A 20,871-nucleotide genomic window follows, 5' to 3' on the forward strand; every position below is an offset into this window, starting at 1 on the left:
ATCTCTCAGTCCGAGGAAATGGAGGTCGATGCCGAGCATGTGGCCTTGGTCTTAGCAGTGGTTTTCGGTGCAGGCTGGGTGGGCCATTCAAAAACAACAGTTCAGTATCGACCATGGCATGGTGGCACTCAATCTCGTGACTCAGAAACCTCTTTGAAGAAAAGCGAACGTGCACCACTCTGGACCAAACATTACACAGCAAGAGTATGTAGAGCATGTCTATGAACAGCCACACGTCATCAAACTGTTATATTCTCAAAAGCCCAATAGAAATATTCAACAAAACAAATATACAAGTGCACCAGTCCAATAGTTATCAAAAAGTGTCCCAACTAAGCTTTACAGCAAGTGACTTTGCCCATGCTTCTAACAACTGTATGTGAAACTGGCCCTCGCAGTAGTTCTTGGGCATCAACTTTAAGGCAATTTCCTTAGTTCCCTAAAGAGCCTAGCAATTTAAGGGGGGCGGAACTGTGAAATTTTGCAGACTTTTTGTCTAAATCTGCGGACTTATGCAGAGTACAACTCATTGAGTTCTGCCCACCCCTAGTTGCAGCAGAGTCCACTAATCGTGGTCAGTGGAAATAATAAGTATATTAAGCTTGAGCCTTTAAAACCTATCGGCTTTAGCAATTACTTTTAGCCATGCTAAACAGGAGCGCGACTGTTGTGCAGCATGGCAGACAATAATGCAAAAAAAAAAAAAAAAAAAAAAAAAAAAGAACATTATGACACAGCCTTCGCATCATTTTTAGACATGCGCCGATGCGGATTAGTAAACAAAATATGCGCAAAATCCGCTTTTGGGTTGGAGGCAAGGGACAAGGCAACACAGGGTGCAAGAAGCATATAGGTGGTGGGGAGAAGGACAAGCAAGAGACAGCATTGATGTAGTACAAGGACAAAGAAGGGTGAGTGACGGGGAAGCACACAGAGGATGGGTGGCCAGATGGGGATAGGGAAGCACACGGACAACGAAGGGTGGGCTGGCAGGCATAGGGAAAAATGGACAACTGAGGAGGGGTAGGGAAGCAAGAACAGCAACAGAAGGTAAGCGGACTAGGGAGGAAGTAAGTATGGCAACTCGGGGAGGGAGAAGGGAGAAATATGAGCAAGAAAAAGGAACACAAAATAAACAAGAGCTCTATCTGGAAAACATACACTCTTGTAGAAAGCTTAACCAAAAAGAAAAAATCTTAGTATCTGAAAAGGGAGCCGTGGAAGGACAAGTAATGAGTTCTAGCGCCAAGGGATGGCCACACACTAGAAAGGGAAGGAAAGAAGGCAAGGCAACAAAAGCTGATGAAACAGCAAGCAAATGAGTGTGACAAAGCCAACCAATGGGCAGGATATAAGCCAAATTTAAGCTGGCAGATCTCCAACAGACAGCACATGTGCTACCATAGCCAAAACATAAAAAGGGAACAGAGCATAAGGCTTTACCATGACTCATAGGAGCAAAGACAAATGCATACGGTTCTTTAGATTCATTACACTTCCATTTGATACAGTTTCTAGTACCATATATTGAGGACTTGTATGACAAAGCAAAATATCAATAGTCTTCTCCTTTTTTCTCCATCCTACCCTAGAAATCAAGGACATATGATCTCATATACTCACTTTATTTTTCAGAACCTGGAACTGAAGCTGGAAAACTTCCCAGGGTGCGTCACGGACCAGAAGTTGCGTCTGTTTTGTAGCTTCTGAAAGGCATTGAGACGTCTCCTCCTTTCTTGCTTCAACTTTTTTGCCTTTTTCACCTGATGTCGAAGTCATATTAGAGCACTCTTTAGAACAAAGACTCAAAAAAATGTTCACATTTCCCTCTTATACTTGATACCCAAGAATGACCTGACACACACATACAGTAAGGATATAATGCACCATTTAGGATTGCAGTATAGCTAGTTGACAATGTTTACGCTTCCAACAACATAAGTACAGGAATGTGCTTTTAAACTCAAACTTTCATTTAATTTAACATTTTTGAAAATTCTGGTTATTCCTGCATCAGTTCAAAGCACTAGCGACCACATTTCTTTAAAATTTCAACAAGTTTTATTGAAAATTTTGCATGAAGAAACATATCCAACAATTCCATTAAAGAAAAGAAAAGGAAATACGAAAAAGGCATATTTACATACAAGGTCTAATCATGTTTAAAAAAATTACATAGGAGGGTGTGAAGAAAACATGCATAAAATTACACTGATCACTATGGAGTAGTTGAAGAGGACTGTGAGACAGTATAAGCGCCCAAAAAGACCACAAACGCTCAGTCATAAGAATCAAAATGGCATCTGAAGGAAATGCAAGTAATACCTATAAGGATTTACCAAGCATGTCAGGTAGAAAAGAGCAAAATAAAAGGCACAGTGTACAAGTAATACATAGAATAGTATGCACAGTGCAAGGTATACTATTAACAAACTGTCATAAGATCCGCCGGGAGAACAAAGATAATAATCCGCTAAATGTTCATAAGGGTTTAGTAGTAGTAAAGAAAGCATCAAGCCTATTCAATAATTTTCTATATTGTGGTTTCCAGTGGGAGTACTGTAAAGCAATATTATCAGAACCCCTAATATGTGTGATCCAATTCAGCCAGGATTTAAAGGAGGTAGATGCATTATCTTTCCAACTGGAAATGACTGATTTACAAACTGCTGTTAATAAAACGTTTAACAGTAATGCTTCTGGTTGGGACTGTATGTGTGGGTTGGGAAAGCCTATATTAATCGAGTGGATCTCACGTTTAATCTGAAAGCCAAATAATGAAGAGAGGAACTCAAGAACGTGGACCAAGAAACTAGCAACAGCGCTGAAAGGAAAGAGTAAAATTCGTAAATCGCCAATCTCTTTACTGCAATTCCAACAAGTTGGTTCAATTCTCAAGCCAACTCTATGAAGGCGAGAAGGGATCCAGAATATTTTGTGAAGGAGCGATAACTTGGTTTGGGAGAGTGCAGATATAATTTTATGGGAGACCACCGATTTCCAAGTCAGTTTCCAATGTTCTTGGGTTAGTGAATTATTCAGACCCCATTTCTTGAGTATATCTCAGGCATTTGGTTGTAGTAGCTTGTAGTACTTTGAGATCTGGTGACCCTGTTATTGGTGACTATTATCAAATTAAGAAGGGTGGACTCTTGGTAGTGAGGGCTGGACCTAGACACACAGGCCCTGAGTTTGAGCAAGTGATAAGTCTATATTATCAAGGTTAAATCGTTTCTGCAGTTCTCTAAAAAAAAATGATTTTTTTTCGGTCCCAATTGTATTAAAAGGTGGATCCCTTCAACATACCATGCTGACCATTCAATTGGGGCACCTTCAATTATGAACTGTGTATTTTTCCATAGGTAGACCAGGTTAGAGTTCCTAACTGGAACCTCCAACTTTTTGTCTAGTTGCAACAAGGCTTGTTTGGGGGCCAGGAAAATTTGTCTACCTGGGAGAGAAAAGGAATGGTTTCTTACCTGTAACTCCAGTTCTCTCGTAGGGGTATTTCCATGATAGTCATAAGCACTGAATAGTTCAGCGCGCCTGCGGGGACCCCGGAGCACTGTTCTGTAGTGTATTCTTAAGTGTAGATTTTAGCCTTTCTTGAAAAAAGGCCTGTCAAGCCACTTAAGAATATCAATGTGCAGCCTAGGTGAAAAGCTACACAGGTCAAATTGTTCATTCTTGAGGTTGGAAAGAAAGGAAGCTGTAGTACAGATACACCTTTAAACACATATTTATTCTAGAAATGTAGTAAAAAACATTCTCAAACTTTATTTACACCTCTAAATGAGAATGAAACAATACAGGGCAGTGTAGCCCATAGGCTGCCATTATACAGGATGTAAATAGAGCTGTGCCTTTAAGAAAGGAAAGTCTTCCTGTATCCCATCATGCACAGCAAAAGGCAGTTGCCTCAGTTCTTTTTGTAGGCTTGTAATATGACATGAAGAAACCTGAACATTCTTTGTATTAACAACATCGTTATCGTTATTGCAGATATCCTTATGTCAACTCCACCGGGGAGGAGGGAGAGTTGCTTATGACTATCATGGAAATACCCCTACGAGAGAACTGGAGTTACAGGTAAGAAACCATTCCTTCTCTCGTAGGGGATTTCCATGTATAGTCATAAGCACTGAATAGATTAGCAAGCCCATCCCAATAACCGCAGTGGAGTAGACAGAGCAATAATGAAACCATAAATTACGCAAATAAATTCTTGAGAGAGGCCTGTCCGACCTGCGCATCTGTCCTAGCATCTGAATCAAGGCATTAATGCTTAGTAAAGGTATGGACAGATTTCCAGGTAGCCGCTTTGCATATTTCTGCCAAAGGAATATTTCTCATCAAAGCAGCAGTCGCTGCCTTCCCTCTAGTGGAATGGGCTTTTGGCCTGCCATCTAGGGATTTATTTGCTAACTGATAACAGAATACGATGCATGAGACAATCCACCTGGATAAGGATTGTTTGGAAGTGGCTAAACCTGTTCTAACTGGGCCATAGTTAATAAACAGCTGCTGTGATTTGCGCAAGCATTTTGTTCTATCCAAGTAAAATTTTAAAACCCTCTTTACATCGAGAGAATGTAGGGTTCTCTCAGCAGGGGTAGTCGGATTTTGGAAGAAAGTCGACAATGAAATGGTTTGGTTCACATGGAAGTCTGAAACGACTTTAGTTAAAATTTTTGGATATGTCCTCAGTACTACTTTTGAAAAATAAAAAAACTTATAAGGCTCTTGAGCGCAAAGGGCCTGGATCTCACTGACCCTACGAGCTGAAGTGATTGCAACCAGAAAAGCAGTTTTCCACGTAAGATGTTGGAGTGATGCTTTATGTATTGGTTCAAAAGGATGTAGCATCAGACGCGAAAGGACAATATTCAGCTCCCATGGAGGGGATGGCCTTCTAATGGGAGGAAAGACCTTTTTTAAACCTTCCAGGAAGTCCTTTATGATTGGAATTCTAAAGAAAAAGGATTGGGAAGGGCTCTTTCTATATGCTGTTAGAGCTGCCAGATGTACTTTTATTGATGACAACTGCAATCCAGACTTTGCCAAACTTAACAAGTATGGAAGAATAGCTTCCCCTCCGCATGGTATTGGGTCGACGCTGTTGTCCAAGCACCACATGCAGAACCTTTTCCATTTGCAGGCATAAGCTGTTCTTGTGGAGGGGCGCTTTGCCTCCCTTAGAATCTCCATGCAGTCCTGAGGTAGGTTCAGATGACCATATTGTACTAACTCAGGAGCCATGCTGCCAAATTCAACGATGAGAGGTTGGGATGTGTTATCTGGCCTCAAAACTTCGTGAGAAGGTCTGGGTGACAAGGTAGTCTGATGTGTGGTTTGAGTGACCAGTGAAGGAGGTCTGGAAACCACCACTGGCGTGGCCCTTCTGGGGCAATGAGAATCATCTTGGTGTGAGAATTGGACAGCTTCAGGACTGTCGGTATCAGGGGAAGCGGTGGAAAGGCGTAAAGAAATGCTCCTGACCAGTCTATCCACAGGGCATTCCCCAGCCTTCCTGGATGGTAGTATCTGGAGGCGAAGTTTTGGCATTTTTTGTTTTCTGGGGTTGCGAATAGGTCTATAGAAGGGGTACCCCATGTGGCAAAAATGGAATGGACGTCGTCGTCGTGCAAAACCCATTTGTGGTTTTCATCCATTGCTCGGCTGAGGGCATCCGCTTGAACATTCTGTATGCCCGGAAGGTGAGTTGCCACTAGCGATAGGTTCCTGGCTAGAAGCCAGTGCCAAATTGTTTGAGCCTTTGTCAACAGAGTCCTGGATCTGGTACCCCCTTGTTTGTTTAAAGAATACATGGTGGCCATGTTGTCTGTCTGAAGAAGCAGAGTTTTCGCCTTCGGTGAGGGGAGGATGGCCTTGAGTGCAAGATGGACTGCGCGAAGCTCTAAAAGATTGATGTGATACAGTCGCTCTCTCTGTGACCACGTGCCTTGTATCCGAAGGTGATCCATATGCGCTCCCCATCCGAGCAGCGATGCTTCTCTGACAATGGTTTGTGTTGGTGGCTGTTGTTGGAATGGAATCCCCTCCAGAAGATTGTCCGGGGAACACCACCACTTGAGAGATTGTATGGTGTGGGGAGAAAGAAGGACGCTGTTCTCCCAATCGTCCACTAGTTGATACCATTGATTCTTCACATTCCTGTAAGGGTCTCATATGGAGGCGAGCATTGGGAATGAGGTAGATGCAAGACGCCATCGAGCCCAGGAGAGAGGATATCGCTCTTGCAGTGGTCTGAGGCATTTTCTCAAGCTGCTGGCACTTTTGGAAGATTGATAACCGTCGTTCCTCCGAAGGAAACACCTTTCCTTGAGTGGTATCTATGATGGCGCCTAAGTAATGCAACCTCTGAACAGGTGTTGCTGTGGATTTGGAGAGGTTGACCTGAAGGCCCAGACTCTGTAGCAGCTGGTGAGTCCAGTTGAAATGCTGCTGAGCCTCTAGATATGTGGAAGCTTTTATGAGCCAATCGTCTAGATAGGGGTAGACGAATATCCGATGTTTCCTTAAATGGGCTGCCACCACCGCCATGCATTTGGAAAAAGTTCTCAGTGCTGATTTGAGGCCGAAAGGTAGTACCGTAAATTGGTAATGACTTTTTCCGATGAGGAATCTTAGAAACTTTCAATGCTTCTTGATCACCGGAATGTGAAAGTAAGCGTTGCGAAGATCTATTGCACAGAGCCAGTCTCCCTGACGAAGTTGAGAATAGATTTGGTTTAAGGATAGCATCCTGAATTTCTCTCTGCGAATCCATTTGTTGGCTACCCTTTGATCTAGAATGGGATGAAACTCGTGTTTGTCTTTCTTTGGTACCAGAAAATACCTAGAGTAGATTCCTTTTCCCTGCTGGTGGATCGGGACAGGTTCTATCGCTCTCTTTTGTAATAGGGTTGTTACTTCCAATTGGAGAGCGTTGAGGTGGTGACTCACTGGTTTGGGTGGAATAGACGGTGGAGGGCTGATGAACCTGAGACAGTAGCCATTCCGCACAATATTCAACACCCAGGAGTCTGATGTGATGCGTTGCCACTCGTCCAGATGATTTGAGATACTTCCCCCTACCGGAGTGGGTAACGGAGGAGGGGGAAGCGAGGATTCAGGGCTTAGATGCTGGTGTCTGACGAGCTGTTTGGGTTTGTGGCATACAGCGACCCCTTGTTGGCTTTCGTTGGGTCGAGAAGGTTCTCTGATGCTTTTGCTGGGATCTTGAAGGCATCCACTATGGTGTTTGATATCTCTGAGTAAAGAGTCTACGGTGGGAGGGACGGAAAGTTTTTCGTTGCTCTCTTGGTCTCTCGATGCCCACCGCTTTCAGAGTGTCTAGTTCCGTTTTCATTCTCGACATCTCGTCGTCAGCATGAGAACCAAACAAAGTGGAACCTGAAAAGGGCAAATTTTGTATTCTCTGTTGCGCCTCTGGTTCAAGTGACGTCAGCCGTAGCCAGGAGTGTCTTCTTAAAGAAACTCCATGAGCATAATTATGTGCGGATAAGATCGAGGAGTCGGCAGCGGCGTTGATCACTTGATTGGAGACCATGGCACCTTCACTAACGATCTCCAAAAAAACCTTTTTTTTTTTCTCCTTAGGGAGATGTTCCGCAAATTGCAGCACAGAGTCCCAAAGGGCACGATCATACCTGCCTAACAGGGCAGTAGCACTAGCTGCTTTCATCGTGATGGCTGATGTAGAGGATACTTTGCGGCCTGTGGCATCAATCTTTCTACTCTCCTTGTCCGGTGGCAAAGAGGAAGACGGAGATGTAGAATGCAACTTTTTAGCAGCCACCATAACCACCAAGTCAGGCACCGGATCCGCCCTCAGACACAAAGGGTCCTGCTCCGGAGGACGATATTTCTTTATAAGCCTGGAAGGAGCAGTTGTAGCTGTGGACAGAGTTAAAAATATGTCTATTGCCGGTTCAAGTAGTCCTGGGACCAGCGGTAGTAATGGTCTTGAAGACGAACGCTGGTGTAATGTCTCGAAAATGACAGAGGTTGTTGGAGCGGGTACTGCCAGTGGGATGCTCAATTTGGTAGCACCTTGAACTAGGACCTCTTGAAAGGTGTTCACGTCGTCTATGGGAGAAACTCTTGGAGACGGGGCGTAAGATAAAGTCTGAGAGTAATCCCTTGTGGATGAGGAGGAATGTCTATGGTGGGACCGAGGAGATCTTTGAACAGATTCACGTCGATGATGATGACGAGATGAAGAAGAGCGTCTCGAAGAGTGTGGGGAATATCTTGTAGATTCTGCTGGAGTCACTGGAGCGGTATCTGAAGGAGGTACAGGCGGAGGAGCTGTCGGTGCCAGAGGTGTCTGTGGTAGAGGTGACGGCTGAGGAGACGGCTGAGGTGAAGATGGTAAAAGAATGAGAGAAGCCGAGGATTCTGAGGCTCCTTGGCCTCTTTGAGTGCCTTCTCGACGTCAACACACTTCTCGACGTCGAAGTACGATGACGACGAGTACCTCTCGGCGTTGACTCCTCTCGTCATCGAGAGCCCCTCGACGGTGATCTCTCTCGACGTCGATGGGATGATGGCGATCGCCTCCGACGCTGAGTACCGTCCACCGACGTCAATCGTCCCCGTCGCGTCGACAGCGACCTGGACCAAGATCTTCTCGACAGCGAGTGTCTACGCCGTCGCAACGGCGATACAGCTGTCGTCGTCGAGCGATGTCTCTTCCTCAATGGTGAGCCGGTCCTCGACGGCGAGCATGTTGGCGCCATTCCTGGCCTCGATGTCGATGCTCTCGACATCGGAGACCTATGACGCTTGTGAGCAGGTCTGGCAGCTGCTCCAGAGGACACAGTGAGAGCCCTGGTAGAAGACTGACCTTCTCCTCGCTCTGTGGCAGATTGCCCTCTTCATCTCCTGCCCTCTCTTGCCTGAAGGCGGATTTTCTCCCTGTCACGAAGAGTTCTTCTGGAGAAAGTTTTGCAAATGTCACAGGCATCAGGTTTGTGACTTGATGGTAGGCAAATAATACAGACTTGATGTGGGTCTGTTTTGGCCTTTTTCCTGCCACAGCTAGGGCACTTATCAAAAAGAGAAGGCATTCTGGAAACAGAAAAGCTTTAAATTTGTCAGAATTTGACAGGAAAAGCTAGAAAATGTTTACTCTAGATGAAAAATGTCGAGTGAAATTGAAATCCAAAGGATTTTAGTTGAGTTTTTGTCAAAAAAAGCTACGTAAAGGTAGAGCTCAATGCTTCAGGGTCCTGTCAGAAGGAGCCGGAAAAAAGAACTGAGGCAACTGCCTTTTGCTGTGCATGATGGGATACAGGAAGACTTTCCTTTCTTAAAGGCACAGCTCTATTTACATCCTGTATAATGGCAGCCTATGGGCTACACTGCCCTGCATTGTTTCATTCTCATTTAGAGGTGTAAATAAAGTTTGAGAATATGTTTTTTACTACATTTCTAGAATAAATGTGTGTTTAAAGGTGCATCTGTACTACAGCTTCCTTTCTTTCCAACCTCAAGAATGAACAATTTGGCATGTGTAGCTTTTCACCTAGGCTGCACATTGATATTCTTAAGTGGCTTGACAGGCCTTTTTTCAAGAAAGGCTAACATCTACACTTAAGAATACACTACAGAACAGTGCTCCGCGGTCCCCGCAGGCGCGCAGAACTATTCAGTGCTTATGACTATACATGGAAATCCCCTACGAGAGAATTTAAGTTTAGTACAAAGTAACATAATAGGATGGTAAACTTCATTAAGTGCTTTTTCGGCTAGAAGCCAGGCAGGATTATACACCTGTGGCAGATTAAACCACATAGAACACTGTTTGGCCATAAAGACGTTTGATGTAACCCAAAGTTAGCGAGGTTTACACCACTAAGGGAAGTTGAGAGGCGGGGCTTCTTGATTGATATCCTTGGACGTTTATTTTGCCAGATAAATATGTTCAAGAATGTATCTAATATGCATTGGAAGTCCTCATACAGAGAGAGTGGGAGCATGGGTATGAGGAAATTTACTATTGGTGTAATCATCATTTTTATTGTTTCTATGCATCCCACCATGTAGCACATTTGGGGTTCCAGGATTCAAGGAAATTTTGGACTTTTCCATAGTTCATTTCTCATTGTGTTGTAGGGTGTCTATTAGGTCTATGCCGAATTCCATGCCTAAATATTTCAAATAACCTGAATGCCATGTCAGGCCAGGTTTACCAACAACTTCCACAGTGCAAATGTTATTTAGATCTTTCACTTCCGACTTATCTCTATTAAAATTATATCCTGCAACTCGAGTATAATCAATAGTATGAATGAGTGCACCAATCGATGGTTGGGTGTTATCCGTCATAATCAAGTTATCATCCAAGTAGGCTGCCAACTTCAATGTTGTATCCTTGAAACTGACCCCTGAAATGGAGTTATTACTTGGATACTTTGGAGGACCGGTTCTAGTATAAGAATAAACAGGGATAAGGACAGAGGGCAACCCAGTCTAGTTCCTTTCCCGAGGCTGAAGAATGCCGAGATCGACCACATTTTTTTAAAAACAACTATTTTTGATTTTCTTGTAGAAGTGGAGAATATCAATAGAACATGAATAGAAGCATAGAAACATAATACATCTTGCAGTTTCCCCAAGTACCAACATACAATATCACAATAATATTTATATTAACATTAACATCGACAAGCGTTCCCTGGTGGATCAAACACATAAGCTCCTGAATAATAAGTTTTTACAAAGGTTTAATCATAGCTGCAAATCTGATAATCACCAGACTGTAGTCTGACTCCATAATTTCTATCTTAATAAAGGAAACTGACATGCTTTGAAAAGCAATGGTTTTAAATTGAAAGCTCCTGGTCCTAATATTCCTAGGAAGAACGATGTAGATTGCTGCATGGCACGGCACCTTGCACACTGTGCTGCAACTACAAGCTTTTTAAGTGCAGCAACTTTAATGTAGGACATCAGCATTCGAAAACTCATCTCTCCAGACACAATATTCCCAGTAACATATTATTTAGTATCAGAAGCAAACTCATTCCAATTAAAGAGCATTGGTCTCCCACGGATGGCCCTTTGCTTACACTTCTGAATGCATCGGCTTACTTTTGAATCATAGCACCACAAACTCTCCACTTAACCTTCAAAACATATTTAGTGACATACAAATCTCGGAAATGCACCACCTAGCTTCAAATCCTAACCTGATCACTGCGTACAAATCCCGACTTATACCTCACTTGTCTCTACTACTAACAAACCAACCACAAGAATCAGCGCTGTCGCTAGAACACTGAAATAATGTGCCACTCAAAAATGCCATATTAGTCCAGGCGTCACAGTTAAATTAGAAAAGCAGAAAATGAACCATTATATCATCTAATCTGTTGGCTGTCCTGGTGTGCAAGCTCAGGCATGTTTTTTCAGCATGTCCCTAATAACCTAATGCAGCAGCATTTAAGAGATTTCATCTGGGGCAGAGTGAACAGAGCCATTTACCCCCAAATTACTGCTCTGTTGAAAATGCTAAGCAATGTGTACCTCGTTTTGACCCATTTGGCTGACAATTTACACCTATCAAAAGCAAGTAGCAGGTATAAAAACAATCAAGATGTAGACATCAACAGCTATCTTGAAGAGCCATTCTTACCTTCCCGCGGTCAAACTCCTCATCCCACTCATCGATTACAGTTTTGTCCTCGGAATCCCTTAAGTCCTGAATGGCGTCCCGACTTATGGCAGACACTGCCCCGTCCCAAGTCAGCACTGTGGGGCAGAGAAAAACAGCCCATAAATAACAGGGGTATGTACATTTGCTCTACAGAACTTCTGTGAAGAGGACGTGTGGTAGTCCAACAAATTCACAGAAGCAATCGGAAGTGCCACATTGTTTGTGAAAGTCTTGGGCAACAGCATGTTGAAATGTTACTGTATGAGGATTAATTCCAGTGCAGAGTTAATACATTAGAACCAGAGTAGAATTAATCAGAGTGCACTATCACCATGTACCTACTAGTCAAGATGGACCAAAACACATTTAACAACCGTCCGAAAGCAGAAAAGAGGGTCTCCTTTAAATGATTATTTAGATTACTATTCAGCAGGTTTACAAAGTGCTACAACACCATAGATACTCAAGTGAAGAGAAAGGGTGCGTCAGAAACAGAAAGCCCACATATCAGCTAATCAGTCACAGTCCATAAACAGTAGAACAAGTAATTTACTTTGGTAGCGATCTTTCTGGTGGAGAATATAAATGCAGGTTCCACACCTAATAATACTCCACAATCACCAGAATGGATCCGGAAACTCTCAAGCAATGCTCCCACTCACCGCTAGGTGGCAACATGTGCCTCTACACTGGCTGTACCAACCTGGAAGTAACAGAATGGAGCAGCATGCAAGAATCAGACTTGCACCCGGACATCAGTTTCCTACTTATCTCATTCTGTGCCATTAGAAGCAGAGCGTGAATGGTTGTTTGTACCGGTTCTAACTTGGACATTATTATAGCCTTAGAACCCGCCGTAGCGGGCTCTACCGGCTATTAAAGGCCCGCTCCCCGCGTTAAATGCCGAGCCGAAGGCGAGGGCATTTAACAAGGGAGAGGGACTTTAATAGCCGGTAGAGCCCGCTACGGCGGGTTCTAAGGCTATTAGAACATTCTGCCACTCAGGGCAGAATGTTCTATTAAAAAAAAAAAAAAAATCACGGAGCCCGAGGGCTCGGGCTCTGTGAGGCTTTGTTCACAGCTGTTGTTGTGAACAAAGCGAACATTGGAATGTTGGCGCTGCGGGCTTTTACCGGCCAGTAAAAGCCCGCAGCACTCCATTGTTTTCAATGGAGCCCCCAGCATTCCAATGTTCTAATAAGCATTAAAAAGAGGTCACTCCAGACAACAGGAAGCTGGGAGAGCACTGAATCTGAAGTTAGAGTAGCCACCAGATGGTAACCTGTTCTTCTGATGTATACAGCTAACTGAAAATTCCTCACCTTAAAACAGATACCAAACCAGTACCTCTCCCTCAGTGGACAGTCTCTAGAGTGGGCTCAGACCAAGAAGTCTTGTAGGACTGAATGGATGAAATGCCATACACGCCAGACCCGGCTGTAAAGGTAGTACTGCTTTGTGAATGGTGCAGCCTGGCAAATGTCAAGAACAGGCACTTTGCATGCCAACACAGTCGAAGCAGACTTGGTCCGAGTGAAATGGGCTCTCAGCCCTTCTGGGGGTGCTTCTTGACCAAGCCGTAGAAGATCTTGATAAAGAGGACAATCAACCTAGAGTACCCTTCTGCACAGCCTTACATTTCTGCGCCTTGCAGAACCCCACAAAATGCTGATTCCCAATGAACACTATTTCTTTGTACAATCATCATAAAAGCTTAAAGCCCAGTTGATGTCCAACCAACATAGCTTATCCTCTTTCAAGCAATAAGTGGAGCAAAGAACGCAGGAAGGGTGACAGATGGGAAAAAGTGTCACAACTTTAGGCATGAAGACCGCTTGAGTCCTCAACACCAACTGAAAGTGCCTGGAATTCACTCAAGAGACAAGCTGATATGATTTCAATGAGGAAGACGGTCTTTGAAGTTAGGAGACCCAATGATTGGTTATGCATCAGCTCGAAAGGCGTGCACATGAGAAAAGGTAAGACCAAATTAAAGTCATGCTTTGCCATCACAAATGTTTTGGGAGGAAACTGGTTTCAAACCTTTTATAAACCTCATCACAGCAGGTGATTTAAATAAAGGCAGTTGGTCCAGCAAAAGTAGAAAGCCTAAAAGGGCTATCAAATAACCTTCCATAGTGCTCACTGCAAGGCTTTGGTGGGCAGATGACAAAACAAACTAAAGAACATTCAACAGCTTGGCTTGTAAAAGTCAAAATGGCAATTAACACACTAGGCCATAAATCTATCCTAACACCTAACATAAGGGGACTTTTTCTTTTATTGAAATTAAATATATAGCACAAATCCGACCCAAACGTATTTTGCACTGTACATGAGCACTTGTTACATTACACCATGTCAATTTTTTCTAGACAAAGGGAGATTAGGCGATTTTCCCAGAAAAAAAGGATGTTGAGCTGAGTCAGAGACTCAAACCTGGTCCCCAGTTCCAAAGTTGGCAGCTCCAGGGATGACACCAGATCCTCTGCCACTCTTTTGAAGGGTGTCTGGCATCCAGGACGACGTCCTCCTTTTCAGACAGCAGCTCAGAGGCACTCAACTGCTATCCATCTTATTCCACAAATGGAGGTTTAGATTGTGCAAGTTCAGTTACATGCTACTGCTATGCTGCTGTGACAGATGGTGCTCCCAAAGAGGAAGCCTGTTCAGTGGACTGTTACTCATGTCCAGAAAATCTGGGTACCACCTTTCCTGGCCCAATCCAGACCACTAAGAGGACTTCGGCCCTATCTCTAGAGATCTTTTTGAAAACTGGGGCAGGAAAGGCAGGAGGTGGGGTTGGGGGTGTGAGAGAAAGACATACAAGGATCCTGTGTCCCATTGCAGCCAGAAAGCATTTTTCATTGAGCGTTCCTGTGGAAACTCCAATGCGAAAAAGCTTTGATACTGTGTATTTAATGGTGGAGGAAAAAGATCTAGCTAAGGTTTTTCCCACTGTCGAATGATGCCCTGTGCCACTTCAGGATGTGGCCGCTTTTTGTGATCTGCCAGAAGGCATCTTCTTTGCTCGTCCGCTCTGGCAATTATCGACCCCACAAAGTGATTCATGACCAGGGAAATGCCCTGATGCTCCAACCAACTCCAGGGCCACAGAGCTTTCGGACACTGGACCTAGGATCCCACTTCTCCCTGACTGTCGCAATACAACAAGGCAGTGGCTTAGACTTTAAGAACCTGCACCAGTCGCACTCTGATGAGCTGCAGGAAAGTCTTCAGTGCCAGAATGGCCCACAACATCAACAGCCTAATATAAAGCTGAAAGTCCTGAGACCGGAGTCCTCTGATCTCCACTTTCTCCAGGTGACCTTCCCTTCCTCCAGATAGCCTCTTCAACCCAGTAGTGACACATCCGTCTACTCTGGGTGTGGAAGGTAAAGGGGCCTGCAGCTGGACCATTTGCTTTCAAGTATTCCGAAATGTTGTTGACATCTGACTGATTTCTTAGGTGCTGGTTCCACTGGAATGAAAATGTCACTTACCCAGTGTACATCTGTTCGTGGCATTAGTCGCTGCAGATTCACATGCTGTGCATAGTCCGCCGTCTTGTGTTGGGTCGGAGTGTTACAAGTTGTTTTTCTTCGAAGAAGTCTTTGAGTCACGAGACCGAGGGACTCCTCCTCCTTTGTTTCCATTGCGCATGGGCGTCGACTCCATCTTAGATTGTTTTCCCCGCAGAGGGTGAGGTAGGAGTTGTGTATGTTAGTAATAGTGCCCATGCAATGGAATGAATAAGTATGTACAAAATAAAGTTTAAGTAATATATTTACAAATGTTGAAGATTACTTCCAAACGGCTACAGGCTCCCGGGGAGGCGGGTGGGCGCATGTGAATCTGCAGCGACTAATGCCATGAACAGATGTACACTGGGTAAGTGACATTTTCAGTTCGGTGGCATGTGTAGCTGCAGATACACATGCTGTGCATAGACTAGTAAGCAGTTATCTCCCCAAAAGCGGTGGCTCAGCCTGTAGGAGTGGAAGTAGTTTGAAATAAAGTTCTTAGTACGGCTTGACCTACTGTGGCTTGTTGTGCAGATAGCACGTCTACACAGTAGTGCTTAGTAAATGTGTGAGGCGTAGACCATGTGGCTGCCTTACATATTTCGTTCATTGGAATATTTCCTAGGAAGGCCATGGTAGCGCCTTTCTTTCTGGTTGAGTGTGCCTTTGGTGTAATGGGCAGCTCTCTCTTTGCTTTAAGGTAGCAGGTTTGGATACACTTAACTATCCATCTGGCTATACCCTGTTTTGATATTGGGTTTCCTGTATGAGGTTTTTGAAATGCAATAAACAGTTGTTTTGTTTTCCTAATTAGTTTTGTTCTGTCAATGTAGTACATTAATGCTCTTCTGATGTCTAATGTATGTAGTGCCCTTTCAGCTACTGAGTCTGGCTGTGGAAAGAACACTGGTAGTTCTACTGTTTGATTTAAGTGGAACGGTGAAATAACTTTTGGTAAAAATTTAGGATTAGTTCTTAGAACTACCTTATTTTTGTGTATTTGAATAAAAAGTTCCGGTATAGTAAACGCTTGAATTTCGCTTACTCTTCTTAGAGATGTAATGGCAACGAGAAATGCAACCTTCCACGTTAAGAATTGCATTTCGCAAGAATGCATGGGTTCGAAAGGTGGACCCATGAGTCTTGTTAAGACGATGTTGAGGTTCCATGAAGGAACAGGTGGTGTTCTTGGTGGTATAATTCTTTTTAGGCCTTCCATAAACGCTTTAATGACAGGTATCCTAAATAGTGAAGTTGAATGGGTAATCTGCAGGTATGCAGAAATTGCCGCGAGGTGTATCTTTATGGAAGAGAAGGCCAGATTTGATTTCTGCAAATGTAGTAAGTATCCTACTACATCCTTTGGAGATGCATGTAATGGTTGAACTTGATTACTTTGGCAGTAGCAAACAAATCTTTTCCATTTACTTGCATAGCAGTGTCTAGTGGATGGCCTTCTAGCCTGTTTTATGACCTCCATACATTCTTGGGTGAGGTTTAAATGTCAGAATTCTAGGATTTCAGGACCCAGATTGCTAGATTCAGCGATGCTGGGTTTGGATGCCTGATCTGTTGTTTGTGTTGTGTTAGCAGATCTGGCCTGTTGGGTAGCTTGACATGGGGTACTACTGACATGTCTAGTAGTGTTGTGTACCAGGGTTGTCTTGCCCATGTTAGTGCTATTAGTATGAGTTTGAGTTTGTTTTGACTCAATTTGTTTACTAGATATGGAAGGAGAGGGAGAGGGGGAAAAGCGTATGCAAATATCCCTGACCAATTCATCCATAGAGCATTGCCTTGAGACTGCCTGTGTGGGTACCTGGATGCAAAGTTTTGGCATTTTGCGTTCTCCTTTGTTGCAAATAGGTCTATTTGAGGTGTTCCCCAAATGTGGAAGTAAGTGTTTAGAATTTGGGGGTGAATCTCCCATTCGTGGACTTGTTGGTGATCTCGAGAGAGGTTGTCTGCTAGTTGATTCTGGATCCCTGGAATAAATTGTGCTATTAGGCGAGTGTGGTTGTGAATTGCCCATTGCCATATCTTTTGTGCCAGGAGGCACAGCTGTGTCGAGTGTGTTCCCCGTTTGTTTAGATAATACATTGTTGTCATGTTGTCTGTTTTGACAAGAATGTATTTGTGGGTTATGATGGGTTGAAATGCTTTCAACGCTAGGAATACTGCTAACAATTCGAGGTGATTTATATGCAGCTTCGTTTGATGTACGTCCCATTGTCCTTGGATGCTGTGTTGATTGAGGTGTGCTCCCCACCCTGTCATGGAAGCATCTGTTGTTATCACGTATTGTGGCACTGGGTCTTGGAAAGGCCGCCCTTTGTTTAAATTTATACTGTTCCACCATAGAAGCGAGATGTATGTTTGGCGGTTTATCAACACCAGATCTAGAAGGTGACCCTGTGCCTGTGACCATTGCGATGCTAGGCACTGTTGTAAGGGCCTCATGTGCAGTCTTGCGTTTGGGACAATGGCTATGCATGAAGACATCATGCCTAGGAGTTTTAATACCATCTTTGCATGTATTTTTTGTGTCGGATACATGGCTTGTATAACCTTGTAAAAATTTTGAACCCTTTGTGGACTTGGAGTGGCTATCCCCTTTGTTGTGTTGATTGTCGCTCCTAAGTATTGCTGTGTTTTGCACGGCAGAATGTGTGATTTTGCATAGTTGATGGAGAAACCGAGTTTGTAGAGGGTTTGTATGACATACTCTGTGTGGTGTGAACACTTTGTTAGAGAGTTGGTCTTGATTAGCCAATCGTCTAGGTAGGGGAACACGTGTATTTGCTGCCTTCTGATATGTGCAGCTACTATTGCTAGGCATTTTGTAAATACTCTTGGTGCGGTCGTTATACCGAACGGCAACACTTTGAATTGGTAATGTATTCCCTTGAATACGAACCTTAGGTATTTCCTGTGCGAGGGATGTATCGGTATGTGGAAATACGCGTCCTTTAGATCTAAGGTTGTCATATAGTCTTGTTGTTTTAGCAGTGGTAATACGTCTTGTAGCGTGACCATGTGAAAGTGTTCCGATTTGATGTAGATGTTTAGTGTTCTGAGATCTAAGATTGGTCTCAGTGTTTTGTCTTTTTTTGGTATTAGAAAGTACAGTGAGTAAACTCCTGTGTTCCTTTGTGTACGTGGTACAAATTCTATTGCGTCCTTTTGCAGTAATGCCTGAACTTCTAATTCCAGAAGGTCTAAATGCTGTTTTGACATGTTTTGTGTTTTTGGTGGGACATTTGGAGGGATTTGGAGAAATTCTATGCAATAACCATGTTGGATAATTGCTAAGACCCAAGTGTCTGTTGTTATCTCCTCCCAAGCTTTGTAAAATTGGCTTAGTCTTCCCCCCACTGGTGTTGTGTGAAGGGGTTGAGTGACATGTGAGTCACTGTTTGGTTGTAGGGGTTTTGGGACCTTGAACTTTTCCCCGGTTTCTAGGGAATTGTCCCCCTCTGTACTGGCCCCGAAAGCCTCCCCTTTGGTACTGTCCCTGGTAGGTAGACGGTGTTGATTGTGAGGTGCTGGCTTGTGTGGCTTGACCCCGAAACCCCCCTCTGAAGGGTGTTCTGCGAAATGTGCCAAAAGTGCCTCTGCCCTGCGGGGAATAGAGTGCGCCCATGGCCTTGGCCGTGTCAGTGTCCTTTTTCAATTTCTCAATTGCCGTGTCCACATTGGGTCCAAACAATTGTTGTTCGTTGAACGGCATATTGAGCACTGCCTGTTCTATCTCGGGTTTAAACCCGGATGTGCGCAACCATGCGTGCCTTCTTATGGTTACCGCAGTATTTATTGTTCTTGCAGCTGTATCCGCTGCATCCATAGAGGAGCGTATTTGGTTATTAGAGATATTTTGTCCCTCCTCAACTACTTGTTTTGCCCGTTTCTGTAATTCTTTGGGTAGATGCTCGATGAGATGCTGCATCTCATCCCAATGGGCTCTGTCATATCGCGCTAGGAGCGCCTGAGAGTTCGCGATGCGCCACTGGTTTGCAGCTTGTACAGCAACCCTTTTTCCACCTGCGTCGAACTTGCGGCTCTCTTTGTCCGGAGGTGGGGCGTCGCCTGATGTGTGCGAGTTGGCTCTCTTGCGAGCTGCCCCTACTACAACTGAATCTGGTGGCAGTTGTGATGTGATAAAAGCAGGGTCCGTGGGCGGTGCTTTATATTTTTTCTCCACCCGTGGAGTTATCGCTCTGATTTTGACAGGTTCTTTAAAGATCTGTTTTGCGTGCCTTAGCATTCCCGGGAGCATAGGCAGGCTTTGATAGGTGCTATGGGTGGAGGAGAGGGTGTTGAAAAGGAAGTCATCCTCGACAGGTTCTGAGTGTAACGACACGTTATGGAACTCTGCTGCCCTAGCTACAACCTGTGCATACGCTGTGCTGTCCTCAGGTGGTGAGGGCTTGGTAGGGTACGACTCAGGACTATTGTCTGATACTGGGGCGTCATATAGGTACCAAGCGTCCTGGTCATCTTGGCTCATGGTGGTATGAGCTGGTGAATGTGACGGAGTTTGTGCCGGTGATGTAGGAGTTACAGGTGGAGGAGAGGGTGGTGGAGTTACTTTCTTCACCACTTTTGCTTGTGGTGTTTGTTCTTGTGTTTGGAACTCGAGTCTCCTTTTCCTCCTGATTGGGGGAAGAGTGCTGATCTTCCCTGTCCCACTCTGTATGAAGATCCGCTTCTGGGTGTGGTCTACGTCAGTGGTTTGTAACTCTTCTTCAAATCTGTGTTTGCGCATTTGAGAGGACAGTGATTGTTCCTCTGAATACGAGCTGGCAGTCGGTTCGGTTGCTGGGCGTTTTGGCACCGAAACTGTGTCTTTGCTTGTTTTCGGCTCAGAGGAGAATTTTCTCTTTTTTGTAGTCGAGCTTTCTCGGCGTCGATCATCCTCGGTGCCGCTGTCTCTGCGTCGAGCAGCTTCGGTTCCGCTGTCTCGGCGTCGACCCTTTTCGGCAGCACTTTCTCGGTCCCGAGATTGCTGCGTGCCTGTGTCTCGACCCGAGTCGGACGATCTCGGCACCAGTTCGCCCTTTTTCGGTGCCGATGGACGGTCACCTATTTTATGGGTTGAGCCATGGCCTGTTGGCAGTGGCGTCCCCTGGGCCTTGTCTGTTTTCCCGTGTGGTGCTTGTTTCGACGTCTTACTCACGGTTTCTTCGACGTCGAACTCCTCCGAGTCCGATTCATGGATGGAGAAGGCTTCCTCTTCTTCTCCTTGTTCCTCGAACCCTCGTTGTCCTGTCGGCGTGGACGCCATTTGCAACCTTCTGGCTCTTCGGTCACGGACCGTCTTTCGGGACCGAAACGCACGACAGGCCTCACACGTTTCTTCCTTGTGCTCGGGCGACAGGCACAAGTTACAGACCAAATGTTGGTCTGTATATGGATATTTACTATGGCATTTAGGACAGAATCGGAACGGGGTCCGTTCCATCGGTGTCGATGTTACACGCGGTCGGGCCGACCAGGCCCCGACGGTGGTCGAAGTTACCCCGAAGGTCTACCGGAGCTCTTCACGATTCGGTGTCGATTCTATCTAACCCGATACCGAACGAAACAATACCGACGTAGTTTTCCGAAGTTCTGACTATCTTTCCGTCCCGAAACCCGGAGCGAAAAGGAACACGTCCGAAC

At 44.6% G+C, this 20,871-nt stretch overlaps 1 protein-coding gene across 4 annotated transcripts in view; it reads right to left on the reverse strand.

Annotated features, from left to right (window-relative positions):
- The window catches only part of USP36 (ubiquitin specific peptidase 36), a 523,175-nt gene that overhangs the window by 15,670 nt on the left and 486,634 nt on the right, over nucleotides 1-20,871 (reverse strand). For all 4 annotated transcript variants that reach the window (XM_069199674.1, XM_069199675.1, XM_069199676.1 and 1 more), the window contains exons 18-19: nucleotides 11,666-11,781; nucleotides 1,624-1,763 (exon numbers count right to left, since the gene is read on the reverse strand). In XM_069199674.1, the coding sequence (XP_069055775.1) occupies nucleotides 1,632-1,763; nucleotides 11,666-11,781 (248 nt within the window). In that variant the 3' untranslated portion in view covers nucleotides 1,624-1,631. The remainder of the gene's footprint in view (nucleotides 1-1,623; nucleotides 1,764-11,665; nucleotides 11,782-20,871) is intronic.

The sequence above is a fragment of the Pleurodeles waltl genome, chromosome 7 (genome assembly GCF_031143425.1).
Source record: "Pleurodeles waltl isolate 20211129_DDA chromosome 7, aPleWal1.hap1.20221129, whole genome shotgun sequence".
Classification (NCBI taxonomy): Eukaryota; Metazoa; Chordata; class Amphibia; order Caudata; family Salamandridae; genus Pleurodeles; species Pleurodeles waltl.